This window comes from Notechis scutatus, chromosome 4 (genome assembly GCF_049901735.1).
Source record: "Notechis scutatus isolate UNSWTSFEM ecotype Mainland chromosome 4, rNotScu1.2, whole genome shotgun sequence".
Lineage (NCBI taxonomy): Eukaryota > Metazoa > Chordata > Lepidosauria > Squamata > Elapidae > Notechis > Notechis scutatus.
The window spans coordinates 15,191,364-15,206,559 of record NC_142012.1 but is presented as its reverse complement, the minus strand read 5'-3'; the positions used below and the strand labels follow the sequence as shown (position 1 = coordinate 15,206,559).

Sequence of the window (15,196 nt, the reverse complement as noted above, 5' to 3'; positions counted from 1 at the left end):
CGTCTCCATAAATCCTTGCTAACAATGTAAGGGTGCCACCAGTATTTCTCAAATGAATTTATAATCCTCTATCTGTCTGTTCATAGTTTAGAAATGTTACAAAATGTTTGGTTCTCCATCAACTCCTCATTGGGGGAGACACCCTGGTTGCCATTACAAGAGAAAAATCAACAGTCTGCTGCCAGTATCCACTTCTGGCTCCAGCAGTCCCAAGTCTAGATCGATGTCCTCCAGTGGTGGGATTTTTACTACCGGTTCTGCGAGTGTAGCTTGGTGAACATGGCAGGGGAAGGATACTGAAAAATCTCCATTCCCTCCCCACTTGTGGGGGAACTCCTGCAAAATCCCCATTCCCTCTCCACCCTACTACCCTGCTTTCCAGCTCCGTTCTCCTATGCAGGGCAACAAAAGAAGACCCAACTGATCAGCTGGGACTCGGGAGGCAGAGAATAGATCAGGGCGGGGCCAGGCGGAGGTGGCATTTGCCAGTTCTCCGGACTACCCAAGATGTCTGCTACTGGTTCTCCAGAACTGGTCAGAACTTACTGAATACCACCTCAGGCAAAGGCCATGATCCACAAAGCTGGGCTGCCTGATATAGCTTTAATTGGAGCATTCAGTTGCATTGAATCATTTGTTCCCGCCTGCCTGGATTCCTGCAATCTGCACAATGTGGAAATATCTTTGAAAGCTATCTCCAAAAGTATAGTTAGTTCAAACTGTAGCAGTCCACTTATTGGTCAGCACTCATCACTTTAGGCCCAGCCATTTTTGCAGTAAATTGGGTTTTCAGTAGTTTTTGGATGCAATTTGTCAATTTTGACTTAAAAGGGACCTGTATGGCATGACACTTTCAAGACTGCTGACTCCAAACAACGCGTCAACCTGTCCAAGATGAGACTCGTAAAAAAAAAATGCTAGCAGTGTTTCTGTGGTAAGGTAAGAACTGAACACTGTTCTATTGTTACCAACACCTGAGCAAATTCCCCTTAAGAGTGCATTTTCCCCTTTGGTAGCAGCCTTTTGAAACTCAGGCAAGGCCCTTTTAAAAATGATTGTAGCCACTATATATTAACAATGTCAGTCTGGTATTTAAGATGGTTTCTATTTTCATTATTTGAGGTGGGTGAGATTAGTCTGAAAATACTATGATGGACTTTGAAATTATACATTTTCTATTCCCGTAAGCCATTAAGAGTTCTGAAGGATTTGCAGCAAACAGATGGAATAAATAAATCACTCAAATCTCAGTTACCGGTACTTATCCGTTGGTTTCCATGGGAAATGACATTGCATACCATCTTTAAATATTTTCTTAGAATTGGGCCTGGGGCTCTAGCATTTTCCCATGCTGCTGTACAGGTAGTCTTCAATTTACAACAATTCATTTAGTGTTTGGGTATGTTCGTCCGCCACCTGAAGACATTTAAAAGTAGCCCTTGACTTACAACCGTTTAGTGACTGTTCAAAGTTACAATGGCACTGGACATATGGCCGGTTTTCACACTAAGAAACATTGCAGCATCCCCATAGTCATGTGATCAACATGCAGGCATTTGGCAATTGGCATGAATTTGTGACATTTGCATTGTTCCAAGGTCATGTGATCACCATTTGCAACCTTCCCAGCTGGCTTCTTACAAGCAGAGTCAATGGGTGAAGCCAGATTTGTTTAACAGCTGCATGATTCATGTAACAATTGCAGTGGTTTGCTTAACAGTCAGCAAAACAGGTCGAAAAATGGGGCAAAACTCATTTAACTGCCTTGCTTAACAACAGAAATTTTGGGCTCAAGTGTGCTCCTATACTTTACCTATACTTAACCACCTGTACTTTAGTGAGGTAAGTCCGTTCCCAGCTGCAAGGCAATTCAATCTATTGGCAATCCTGTTGGAAAAAAAATGGAACCTTCTGCACTTTTTTGCACACACAGAGGTCACTCTGAGTGTATGTGGCGTGGTGTTCTACTCTGGTAAGATAGAAAATTGTAACTAGAAATGATGTTATTGCAGAGTCCCTCAATGTTTCACAGCTTTGCTGATTTTATTCATTTGGGTTCCTGATCTCCGTGATATAATCCTGCGAAGGCCATCAGTGCTCATATGGGTCTTTCCTATCCCAGAGCTTAGTTGCAACCATCCAACAAATGCCCATTGTGTTTCCAAAAGTAAATCCTGCCAGAAATGAAAGCTTTGAGGTATTACGGGAAAACGGTAAGCGTGTTTCTTGGGATTATTGTGTGCTTCCCAGCACTGGTGCTCAACAGGGAAAGAGAGGTTAAAACTTGTCTCAATAATGCCGGCCAGCTGCATGTCATTCAGGGATTAGTCAAGCTGAAATCTGCCTTGGAAAGAGACTAGAAAACATGTGATGTTCCTTTCTGCCAAAAGGGGTATTTTTCTGGTTCCACAAAAGAAGGCCACCATCTTAAAAGTCTTCTAAGAGACTTTTGGTGGCACAGTGATTAGAATGAAGTACTGCAGGTTAATTCTGCTGACTGCCAGCAGTTTGATCCTGAACGGCTGAAGGTTGACTCAGCCTTCTATTCTTCCGAGGTCGGTAAAAAAAGGACCCACATTGTTGGGGCAGTATGTTGACTCTGTAAACTGCTTAGAGAGTATGCTAAAGCACTGTGAAGCTGTGTAGAAGTCTAAATGCTATTGCTAATGCATATCTCAGTTTCCCCAACCTAATTTTCTCCAGTTCCATTGGACTGCCAACTTTCAAAAGTCCCAATCAACAGATGGAGGAAGAAAGGATTAATGATTTCAACCTGAGACCAATTCAACCAGTTCAGACATGATAGCAGTCGTCCAATATCTCAGGGACTGCCACAAAGAAGAAGGGATCAACCAGAGGTGGTATTCAGCAGATTCTGACCAGTTCTGGAGAACCGGTAGTGGAAAATTTGAGTAGTTCGGAGAACCGGCAAATGCCACATCTGACTGGCCCCACCCCCATCTATTCTCTGCCTCCCCATTGAGTCCCAGCTGATTGGCTGGGTCTTCTTTTGTTGCCCTGCACAGGAGAACGGAGCTGGAAAGCAGGTTAGTGGGGTGGGGAGGGAATGAAGATTTTGCAGTATCCTTCCTCTGCCACGCCCACCAAGCCACGCCCACAGAACCGGTAGTAAAAAAAAATTGAACCCACCATTGGGATCAACCTATTCTCCAAAGCACCAGAAGAAAAGACAAGAAGCGATGGATGGCAACTGATCAAGGAGAGAAGCAACCAAGAATTGAGAAATTTCCTGACAGTGGGAACAAATAAACTAGTGGAATGTCTTGCCTTCAGACATTGTTGGTGCTCCATCACTGGAGGCTTTAAAAGAAAAGACTGGACAACCATCTGTCTGAAATAGTATAGGGTTTCCAACCTGAGAGGTTGGACTAGAAGACCTCCAAGGTCCCTTCCAGCTCTGTTATTGTTATTCTGTTAACCCTTTCGGTTACTCTTTACAGCAGTCCATTATACCAGAGAGGAAAGAAAGCAAAAAAAGAGCACTAATTAGCTCCAAATATGCACTGGAGTTGTAGAATTTAAAAATGAATTTTAGATTTTCTGAAATCTGACAGTTGGAAAACCTTCAAAACTGTCCTTACTAGTTAGTAACTTGTGTGTAGAAACCATAAGGGCTGTGTCCTTAATCCATTACCTCAGAAGTTTTTAAAAAAATCTGAAAAGGATATTTAAAAAAAACAAAAACATTTTCCTCACAGATCCCACCTTCCTCTCTCCTGGCACTTATCATGGTGTAGCGTCTCCTGCTTGGGTGGGGGGTTGGACGAGATGACCTACAAGGTCCCTTCCAACTCTGTAAATCGGTAGTTATCAGTACTGGTAGAAAAAGAGCTGAGCCCATCAGTATTAGTCCTGGTTTTTTTTAACATTACTTAGTAGCACCGAGAACTTATTTTCTTCTTGAAGCATCATGAAAGCAGTATAAAGCCTGAAGGAAACATTCCATTTATTGCATAATATTGAGCTATGTACACACACATACAAAATAAGCATTTGATAAAGTTCTCTCAAAGTTGCAAGTAAAAAGAGGCCCGTTGGTTACCCAAACAGCAGTGACCCCTTAATGCTTTTAAAGCTTTTCATCAGGGAAAGTGCAAAACATGGTTGAATTAAAAGGTACACAAGTAGTGCGGCTCCATGCCAACCAAAATTGAATTACGACTAAAGTCCACCTCGCTCGCCTGACTGAAAAATAAAAATCCCTCTTCATGGCTGCGCTGAATCAGGATTGCAATTAGCTTTTACCTCCATCAGACCCAAATGAATTAATTCCATTAGTTTCCATGGATTCAATTATCGACTTTAACTTGGCTTGGACCACCAATTGATAAAATTATCGGGGAGCAGGGGAGGGAATATTCATGGTGAGTTCTAAAATAAATTTGTGTGGGGGAGAGATTTTGCGGGGGAGAAGGAAAGGAAGCTGGTTGTCATTTTTCTTCCATTCACCCCACTGTCATTTGGCTCTGGATCTATTTCAGTGGGGCACAGAAGGCCTGCTTCTAAAATAAAAATAATCATCATCCATTGATAAGACAAGGTAGAATGGCAAAGAGATATTCAGTCTGCAAGAAACACATCTGCACACATCTGTGCACTGAGATGGGAGGAAAACGTGGACTATGCCAGGGGTGTCAAACTCAAGGCCTGTGGGCCGGATCCAGCCTGCAGGTTGCTTAGATCTGGCCTGCAGGGTTGCCCTGGAAACAGCAAAGGACCGGCCTGCTGCACTTCTGCCAGCGAAAACAGAGTGCAGCCCTCCAAGGCTCCGTTTTTGGCTATGAGAGCCTCTTGCAACCCTCTGCCAGCAAAAACAGAGCTTGGGGGCCTTGCAGCCCCCCCCCCGGCCCCATTTTCGGCCGCAGCAGCCTCCTGCAGCCCTCTGCCAGTAAAAATGGGCCCGGGGTGTGTGTGTTGTCATGCGCCCTCCCACTGAGCTCCATTTTCAGTGGCAGTGGATTATCAAAACAAACTAAAAATAAAAAGAGAAAGGAAAGAGGAAAGAAAAAGGAAAGATGGGAAGAGAATAAGGAAGGAAAAATAAGGAAAGAGGGGAAGGAAGGAAGGAAGGAGAATGGAGAGGGAAGGAAAAAGAAGAAAAGGAAGGAGGGAGGGAGGGAGGGAGGGAGGGAGGGAGGGAGGGAGGGAAGGAAGGAAGGAAGAAAGGAAGGAAGGAAGGAAGGAAGGAAGTTATGACGAGAGTGAGGGAAGTCCTGCTTTAGCACTTGGCCACCACAGGTGCTCCCTGTGGTGACACTGAACTGGCTACACCCACCCCGGCCCTCCCAAGATCAAACACAACCCTGATGCAGCCCTCAATGACATTGAGTTTGACACCCCTGGACTATGCTGTGAAATTCCCATTCCTAGTGGCAAATAAAAAAACACTGCACTGAAACACAAATTCTCCTTGGAACAATTAACCCAAAGGTAAAGTATTCAGCTCCTGGAGTCCAATTTTGCATAATCTCTGCTGCCCTGCAGCTCTCCAAGAGGAAGCTCTGCGGTCCAACAGAAAGCCAAGAAGATTTACTTCACTGATCATTTCCTGCAGACTGTAGGAAAAGGAGAAATTCTGCAAAGGAGAGAAACTCGTTTCCTGTCACCACTCTTCCCATCTTTAAGGATGAAGACATTATCCCCGGAGCTAAGAAAAACTGGTCTGTGAGCGAAGAAGGAAGTTCTGAGGTGACGGAGAAGGAAACGGAAAGGAATTCACAGTTGCAGAGATGAAACAGAAATTCACAGTAGGGCAGAATCTACGTTTTGGAAAAGAAGGGATACACCTCAGGAATACAAAGGTAATTTCCCAGCCTTCAGAGAAGCAGAGAGAGAAAAGGCCATTTTAAACTGAAAGAAGTTATCCAATAAACACAAGATTTAAGACAGGGATGTCAAACTTAAGGCCCGGGGACCGGATCCGACCCAAGGAGTGCTTAGATCTGGTCCCTGGGGCCACATTGGAAACAGCAAAGGACCTGCCTGCAGTGCCTTTGCCAGTGAAAATGGAGCGTGTGGTCCTCCCGAGCTCCGTTTTCGCTGGCAGAGAGTTGCAGGAGGCCGTCGCAGCCGAAACGGAGTTTGGAAGCTCATTTTTGCTGGCAGACCCCTCGGGCCGCCACAGGCGGCCCCAACATGAATGACGTCAAACTGGCCATGCTCACCCTGGCCCCGTGAGACCAAACACAATCCTGATGCGGCCCTCAATGAAATAGAGTTTGACACTCCTTATTAAAGAGATAGGTCAAAACTGTGAACGTCAAAACCCCAAGAAACATGGATAGACCTTTTTCCTCCCTTCCCCCAACCCCCCCCACTTCCTTCCCCTTGGCTTCCCTGAGCAGCGTGTCCCATTTCCCTACAAAAGGAAGAACAAGACAAAAGAGTTTTCTTTCAGTTTCAAATGGTCTCTGTTGGAGGGGGAGTGGCCAGTGCTCAGGCCAAGCTGAAGCCCTCGTAATGGTCGATGGCTTGAGTCAGTTGCGTGCTCAGGGTTTCTTTACTGCTGTACTTGGGCAGGTCCAGGAGGTTGTAGCAGGTGTGGGCCACCGGCAGGTACCGCTCGTCACTGGAGGTGGACTGAATGATCATACGCAAACTGGACATGCCGTAGATGGGGATGCGGTCGCTGCCAGTCAGGAACACTGTCAGGAGGACACGAAAAGAAAAAGCATGTCAGAAGCAGCGGTGGGATTCCAATTTTTTCCCCACTGGTTCTATGAGAGTGCGCTTCGCGCGTGCGCACAGCAATCAGAAACCGCCCTCTGTCAGCGCTGGTGAGGTGAGCTGTTTTTTAGCTCAGCTGAGGGACGGCAATCTGCTCCGCTGAGTAAATCAGCTGAGCTAAAAAACAAGGGAATATAGGACATGATAGGGTGGGTGCGGGTAGGCAGGGCCAGCCAGGTTCTCTGAACCAGTCAAAATTTCCGCTACCGGAACACCGGTAAGAAAAAGATCTCACGAAGTTGGAATTGATTGAGTGGACTTTTTCACCCTGCACTTCACAATGGGGGAGACGGGGTCCCGTCCTCCTCCTGAAGCCCATTATGACATGGAGCTGCAATGTGACCCTGTGTCGGCTCGGCAAAAACAAGCAGTTTCTTTTCCTGCAGAGCTGCCTATGTTAGGATGTCCCGCCTCCCCACTGCCAGCTGAGCTTTGGCATACCGCTCCTGGGCTCATTTGCCTACGGAAGTCAGATTCCCATCAACCAATACCAGTTCAGGGGTTCCTTCCTCCCCCATGGGGGGGGGGGAATAGAAACAGAGGAAGAGAGAGAGAAACAGAGAGGGGGAGGGAAAGAGAGGGGGAGGGAAAAAGAAAGAAAGACAGAGAGAGAGAGAGAGGGAGGGAGGGAGGGAAAGAGACAGGGAAAATGAAAGAGAAAGAGGGGGAAAGAGGGAGAGGGAAAGAGAAAGAGGGGGGAAAGAGGGGGAGAGAAAGAAAGAGAGAAAGAGGGGGGAAAGAGGGGAAGGGAAAGAGAAAGAGGGAGGGAAAAAGAGAGAAAGAGGGGGAAAGAGGGGTAGGGAAAGAGAAATAATATTACAAAAGTTTTTTCTTTTTTATTGTTGCTAAACATAATATTTCAAAAGTAGGGGGGGAAATGAAGTGGTATAAAAGTGCACTTATCACGTTTTTCTTAGAACAATTAGCTGAACTCTGCGTTGTTTATTTTTATTTTAGGTGGTAAAACCTCATTATTCAGGTTAAATTGTCATGTTGGCACTTTGCAATAAACAAGTGGGTTTTGGGTTGCAGTTTGGGCACTCGGTCTCTAAAAGGTTCACTATCATTGCATCTTGCAATCTCATCCTGAACTCCCCAAAGATGTCAGACATTGCAAAAAAAAAATCCAAACAATCCTTTGATTTACAGTTACAATGTTTGGGGCAGTTTTATCCTTTTTCCACATCTATTAAAACCCTTCTCTTCCATAGACCGATCTTCCAAACCAACAAAATCCAGGACAAATTTCTTCAAAAACCATGTCATTTCTGTAAGTCTGAGAATCCGCTCTAAAAAAAACCCTTCAAGCAAGAATAAAGTAGCAGCCTCAAAAGTTTCTCATTGCTAGTTTTCTACATGGAAGAGCAGGAGTTGTCTAAGAATTTTTCTTATATTTTCTTCACAGTTAAGCTAGAAGATTTGCCCGTCACATGGTAGAAATCTACTGTCTGTGTTATACTAGCACACCTCAGTGAGAGAATCACCAGTCTGAATTGAGTCTCAGATGAAGAGAACAGTTAGAGTTCTGCGTTAATACTTACAAAGAAATCTCTTCTTCTTTTCTAAAGGGAATTCATGAAACGTTTCCCAGAACATTTGTATAGTTGGGTGTGTGGCTGAATAATCTCCCTTGTAACTTGTACTCTGTAAAATAGATACAAATGATCACATGTTGTTTAAGAAGAGGTCGATTGTAAAAATAATAATAGTTTGAAATAATAATTCGGGTATGTTGGGTAAAGAGCCCACTAACCTCTTCCAGATCCTTCCAGTTGTATTTGCTACTTCCCATGATCATAGCCCTCAGCTCAGTAGGCTGGAAGAGTTCAAGCACCTTCCCACCACACACCTTCAAAAAGCCACTGGAGAAAGCCGTATACCACTCGTGCACTGAAACGTTGAAGACGTAATTCACGTAGGCATCCACAAATTCCTCTCTGGGGGAAATAGAAGGAACATCATGTTTCTTTATTTATACTATAGGTTGTTGGACTCCCCACAACTTTAGGTGAAGGTAAAGGTTAAGGTTTCCCCTCACACATACATGCTAGTCATTCCCGGCTCATTTCCGTTACAAAGCCGAAGAGCCAGTGCTGTCCGAAGATGCCTCCGTGGTTATGTAGCCAGCAAGACTAAACATTGAAGGTGCACGGAACTCTGTTACCTTCCCACCAAAGTGGTCCCTACTTTTCTACTTGCATTTTCACATGCTTTCAAACTGCTAGGTTGGCAGAAGCTGGAACAAGTAACTCACTGGAACAAGAAACTCACTCAGTTATGCGGCACTAAGGATTCGAACCGCCGAACTGCTGACTTTTCTGATCAACAAGCTCAGCGTCTTAGCCACTGAGCCATCACGTCCCTTATTTCTCACAACTTATTTCTCTCACAATGGAAATGATCCTTGGCTCCATTTGTTGAGAAAAGGCATAGTTTATTAGAGATCAGATAGGGAAGGAAGGGAGAATCTTTCATTGATAAAGAAATGGAGTTTTTATACATCCTTGGTCCTCACTCAATTTGCGAATGTAAGGCCAACATAGATCATCAACAGTCTTGATAAATAATGTTGGAGATTGCAAATAAAGCATTCTAGTCCCTTTTTTTCCTCTCCTGTGTACATATATGACCTAATCTTTCAATCTGGCTGTAGCACAAATGCAGGATATTAGATGGGATCAGTTTTCTCCAATCTGATCACACCCACTATCTGTTATAAGTGCCCATTTGGCACAGTTGCAGGGCACAAAGTCGAACAAGAGTGTTCTATGGAAATCTACTGAAAATGCAGCAGAAGGCAATATGCGCTAGAACGAACAGAAGCTTGAATCCATGTATCAGAATCTAATATGGGCGGCACAATAGCTCAGTGGTTAAAACGCTGGACTTGTCAGCTAGAAAGCAGACAGCCCAAGTTCAAGACCTGAGCATCGCGCAATGGGTGAGCTCCTATCTTTCCTTACTCCTGCCCACCTAGCAGTTTGAAAGCATGCAAATGCAAGTAGATAAACGGGTACCACTTCTGTGGGGAGGAAACCACGCTATGCAATGTCATGCTGGTCACATGACAGCGGAAACGTCTTCAGACAGTGCTGGCTCAACACCCTTGAACTGGAGATGAGTGAGCCCCCTGTAGTCAGCAACGAATAGCGGAGTAAAATATACACAAATTCCTTTCCTTCCGTTAGCGTCTATGTCCCATTGGACTGAGCCAAATCTGAGATAATGAATGAGGCCAGAAGCAAATAATAGAACCTGGTCTGTCTTATTTCTCACCATCCCATCATGGATTAATTATTGGTTTGAAACAGGTTTCCTCATTGCTCTTTTTTCCTAAATTTCATTTTTAGATGCATGTCCTCCTACCTGATTAGGCAAATTTGATATTCTAAAGAATTCTAAACTGAAGCTGTTGGCCTCATGGTGAAGCATCCCAAATCTTTCAGAAAATCATTCAGGTTCAATCGTTTAACCTTCTTCAACCTTACCGTCAACCCAACACTTACCTATTACTGTTCTGCACAGGTATTTTGTCTCCATCAGGAACAAGATTTTTCTGTTCCACTACTCCATAACTTTCTTTGCATATCTGTATTTCCAACCCAAACAAACGAGGGCAAAGCTGAATTATTCCTTTATCTCTTGAGCAACAGTATTATTATTTTCCAGCAGGGACACATTTTAAACAAAACCTTTGTCTTTCCAACATGACTAATGTTAAGATAGTCTTGGTTTATTGCAAATGACAATTGCTAATTTGACATACCAGGAAGTGTCAACTTTGCAACAACTAAGTATACGATTCATTCCAAAATCTATAGGACAGATTTTTGAAAGCTGAAAAATCCCAGAATTCTCAGCTATTTATTCAATCTCGAATTTTCAGGATTGTGGTCAACATTTCTAGAGTGTGCCCAACTAGGAAATATGGGGATAGATAGATTCTGAGATACCTTCAGATTAATAAAGCTTCTAGGCTGTCTCTATCTCTTTTCCTCTCTGTGATAATCCAGTGTGAGGAAGCAGAATTAGGACTTACAGAAAATGCATCCATCTTAAAGAACTAGAAGGGACTATCCAACCTATGAAGTCCAACCTTCTGCTTAGTACAGGAATCCAAATTAAAGTCCTAAACAGAAGGCTATCCACTACCTGCTTGAAAATTTCCAATGAGGGAAACATGTTCTACAGTTGTAGCTAAATATCTCTGGAGATTCTCAGTCATCCCGGTCATGGTTGTCCCAAAAGTGCTTTTTTCAAGAGGCAAACTGGACTTCCTTGTTTTTCTTTGAAGACGTTTCACTTCTCATAAGAAGCAAAATGTCTTCAAAGAAAAACAAGGAAGTCCAATTTACCTCTTCAGAGCTGAAGAAGCTTCTGGAATGAGAAGTGAAACATCTTTAAAGAAAAACAAGAAAGTCCAGTTGCCTCTTGAAAAAAAAGCACTTTGGGGATGTTCTACCGTTGAGACATTTTTTTGTCTCCAGTCAGAATCTGCCTCTTATACTCCCAACATGATTGACAACAGATCATGTATTTTCAAACTTACAGTTGAAAGGATCCAAAAATGGGAGTGTTGGGAGATATGGGACCAAGAAGAAAAACTACACCATTTTTCAGTAATACGTCTTTTTTGCTATATCTCAAATGCCCACCACAAATATCCCCTAATGCAGGGATCCCCAACCTTTACGCCGCTGCCCGGCATCGTGATTGCTGGGCGCCGCCATCTTTTGATGAAAGCAAGCCCGTGACCTTCACCGGAAGCACTTTTTCATCAAAAGATGGCGGGCGCTAGTTGCTCAGAGCTTTTCCGGTAGAAATGGCTTTCTCAACCCGAAAGCTTCATCGAGGATATGCTCGCCATCTTTTTTGATGAAAATGCGCTTCCGGTGAGCTTTCTACCTGGAAAGCTCACCGAAGCACTTTTCATCAAAAAGATGGCGGCGCCCAGCAAGCCAGCGGCCCGGTAGGAGTTGTTCCGCGGACGGCACGGTCCGCTGACCAGTAGTGGTTGTGACCCTGCCCTAATGCCCCCAAACCTCAACATTAAAAAGAGGTCAGCCTTCCTCTCGGCGTAAATTCCTCCTAGAAATGGTCCAACCAACGGGAACTAATACTGTTCTGAAGCGCTGGCATTCGTTAAGCTTTCGCAAACACCAAAAGTAGGTATGAATTGTCCTTACTGTAAAGGAGAGGCAGAATGTTTCTTCAATGTCTTCCCCGGGATAATCTAGAAGCTCTTGGAGGCTCCTAAACAGAAGGATTAAAATAGCAGGAAGAAAAAGGGAACCATTTATTGGCAGCTTTAAGTATATGTACAGGTAATCCTTGGTTTCTGATCACAACTGAGCCCAAAATTTCTAATTTTTAAATGAGACATTTGTTAAGTGAGTTTTGCCCCATTTTATGATTTTTCTTGCCACAATTGTTAAGTGAATCATTGCAGTTAAGTTAGTAACCTGTTTGTTCAATGAATCTCTGCTTCCCCATTGACTTTGCTTGTCAGATGACCTTGGGACCCTGCAACGGTCATAAATAGGAATCCGTTGCCAAGCATCGGTATTTTGATCACGTGATCACAGGGATACTGCAATGGTCATAACTGTGTTACAGTCACAAGTCCCTTTTTTCCAGTGCTGTTCTAACTTTCAACAGTCACTGAACGAGTTGTTATAAGTCGAGGACTACCTGCATCTTGCTTCATTACAGGTAGTTTTCGCCTTATGACCATAACTGAGCCCAACATTTCTGTTCCTAAGGGAGACATTTCTAAGTGAGTATTGCACCAAGTGCAATTAACTTGAACAAGGTTGAAGGATCGGGAGCTGCCCACTTGACATTGAATCTGTGTCATAAGTACCCTCCAAATAATTTCCATCAGAACTTCAAAAGCAACCGCTTCTAAGTCAAGGACCATCTGTGTTTCACAATCGATCATATAATGCACGGGTGTCAAACTCAATCACATCACGTGACGTATCATGACGTATCGTGGCAGGGTTTTTTGTCTTTGTAGAGCCAGGGTGGGCACGGCCTGCGTGTGATGCAGGCCGTGGACCTGATATAATCTACTCAAGTACATGCAGAAACATGGCACAAATCAAGAGAAAGCTCAATTTTCAGATGCAGTGGGAGAGGCAGCGATATCTCCTGCCTTTTGTAGAGGAATTCTTCGAAGCACTTAAAGGGATCCCTCTTGTTTTTCCTCACATTTTGTGAGGTAAATTAGGCTATGAAAGAAAGAGAGACCCGGCCAAAACCAACCAGCGAGCCAATCCATGGCAGCAGGGGTGGGATTCAAAATTTTTAACAACCGGTTCTATGGGCGTGGCTAAGTTGGTGGGTGTGGCTTGGTGGTCATGTTATTGGCTGGGTGTGGCCAACTTAATATCACTCACATCGAGGCACGTATCTCCTCACCTGGCCTCTCATGACTGTGGGAATGTCGCAACAGTCGTAAGTGTGAAAAATGGTCATAAGTTACTTTTTTCAGTGCCATTGTAACTTTGAATGGTCACTCCACATAAGCAAAGTACCACCAAACGAGGGGAAAAAAAACTCCAGAGAAGTTCCAGAGACAGGAAGTCTAGTCCTACCAAGAATGTAATAAGGGTTAATAGAGGGGCAGTTTCTGTAAGCAACACCAGAATGTTTCCTTCCTGCCTTCCTTACAGGATTAGGCCAGTAATTTTTTCTAACAACCGGTTCTCCGAACTGCTTAGAATGTTAACAACCGGTTCTAGCAAATAGGTGCGAACTGGTAGAATCTCACCCCTGCATGGCAGACTAGAATCTGGGTCTCCTCATTCTTCATCTACTATCTTTCCTACAGGTAGTCCTCGACTTACAACAGATCATTTAATGACCGTTCAATGTTACAACAGCACTGGAAAAAGTGACTTATGACCGTTTTTCCCATTTACCACCTTTCTAGCCTCCCCAGGGTCACATGATCAAAATTCAGATGCTTGGCAACTGGTTCATACATAGGACCATTGCTGTGTCCCAAGGTCATGTGATCCCCTTTTGCGACCTTCTGACAAGCAAAGTCAGTGGGGAAGCCGGATTCACTTAACAACCTTGTAACTAACTTATCAACTGCGGTGATTCGCTTAACAACTGTGGCAAGAAAGGACATAAAATGGGGCAGAGCTCGCTTGTCTCACTTAACAACAGAAATATTTGGCTCAATTGGGGTTGTAAGTCAAGGACTGCCTGTACTACACCACACCGGTTGTCAAATTTTGCATATGTTGGGCATACACAATTCATGGCTCTTTTCCAAAGGTCTTATATATAATCACACGGTTTGCTTTTAATGTTACTTTGAGGGATGGAAAGCTTCATTTTTAACGAAATGTACTGAATTCCAGCCTAAAATCTATGTTTTCCTACTCTTCTTTTCCCCTGCAAGAGAAGACATTGTAATTTTATGCTGATCGCGCAAAGTGGCCAGGAGAACATCCCTGGGCAACATCTACCTTCCTTCCAGGGGAGAGAGCTCCTTCAAGTCATCCAGGCCGGGTGTCACATTCAGGAGTTTCTTATATAAAGCCAGTGGAAAGTGGAGGTCCACCACGGTGAAGTTGTAGATAGCCAGACCACAGATGATGCCAATTAGGTGAAACCAGTTGTGCTCAACAAAACACTTTAGGAAAAAGGAAAGCAGCATTAGGAGGAAGCCTAGAACTAACGTCATAGATTTCAGGTTAAAAAGACACTAAATTCACTTCCAAACCAACATCTGTTTTGCCCAGCCTTTCTTCATTGGAATACTCCAGATGTACTACTACACAGAGCAATCTGATCCCTAGAGCAAAGGTCCCCAACCCCTGGGCCGGCAGCAGGTGCGGACGGTGGAGGAGAGCGAGGACTCGGATGAGGGGCCAGGAAGATCAGGGAGTGGGCTGCTGCCTTCAGGGATTGTGGGGGCTGGCAGCAGTGATGAGGAGGTTCCCGAGGAGCCTGTGCTAAGTGCACATGAGCACAGGAGGATTCGTAGAAGAGAATAGCTAGAGCAGCACAGGCGACTCGGGAGTAAGGATGGAACGTAATAGACCCTCCCTCCAGGGAATATAAGCTTGGTTTCAAAAGGTTTTTGCCTTTGCAGAAGGCAAAAACGCTCTGAGGACCCAGCATCATGTGTAGAGACTCCGGCTTATCTGAAGAATTCTGTCAAGGTTTTTCTGATTGAACTAATTGGCTGCAAGCCATCTTTTATCTGCAAAGAAGTTTATTTGTAGATTAAAGCTGTGAAGGTTTGAGTTGCTGCGTTTGTTTGAGATTTTCTTGCTGGTAACAGGGTTGGGTCAGAATACTACTGGACCGTGGCCCATTCGGAACCGGGACGCACAAACAGCTGGCCGGAGCATGCGTGTGCGCATTTTCACTTGCCCAAGCAACAGACTGGCATGCACGCAGCTTGTCTTGCATGAACAGTGGGCCA

At 44.3% G+C, this 15,196-nt stretch overlaps 1 protein-coding gene across 5 annotated transcripts in view; it reads right to left on the bottom strand.

Annotated features, from left to right (window-relative positions):
- Positions 1-3,943: 3,943 nt before the first annotated feature.
- HERC3 (HECT and RLD domain containing E3 ubiquitin protein ligase 3) overlaps positions 3,944-15,196 on the bottom strand; it is a 52,182-nt gene continuing 40,929 nt past the window's right edge. For all 5 annotated transcript variants that reach the window (XM_087962850.1, XM_087962853.1, XM_087962852.1 and 2 more), the window contains 6 exons: positions 14,232-14,398; positions 11,934-12,000; positions 10,254-10,336; positions 8,501-8,684; positions 8,289-8,391; positions 3,944-6,665 (listed from right to left, as the gene is read on the bottom strand). In XM_087962850.1, coding sequence (XP_087818976.1) covers positions 6,457-6,665; positions 8,289-8,391; positions 8,501-8,684; positions 10,254-10,336; positions 11,934-12,000; positions 14,232-14,398 — 813 coding nt within the window. In that variant the 3' untranslated portion in view covers positions 3,944-6,456. The remainder of the gene's footprint in view (positions 6,666-8,288; positions 8,392-8,500; positions 8,685-10,253; positions 10,337-11,933; positions 12,001-14,231; positions 14,399-15,196) is intronic.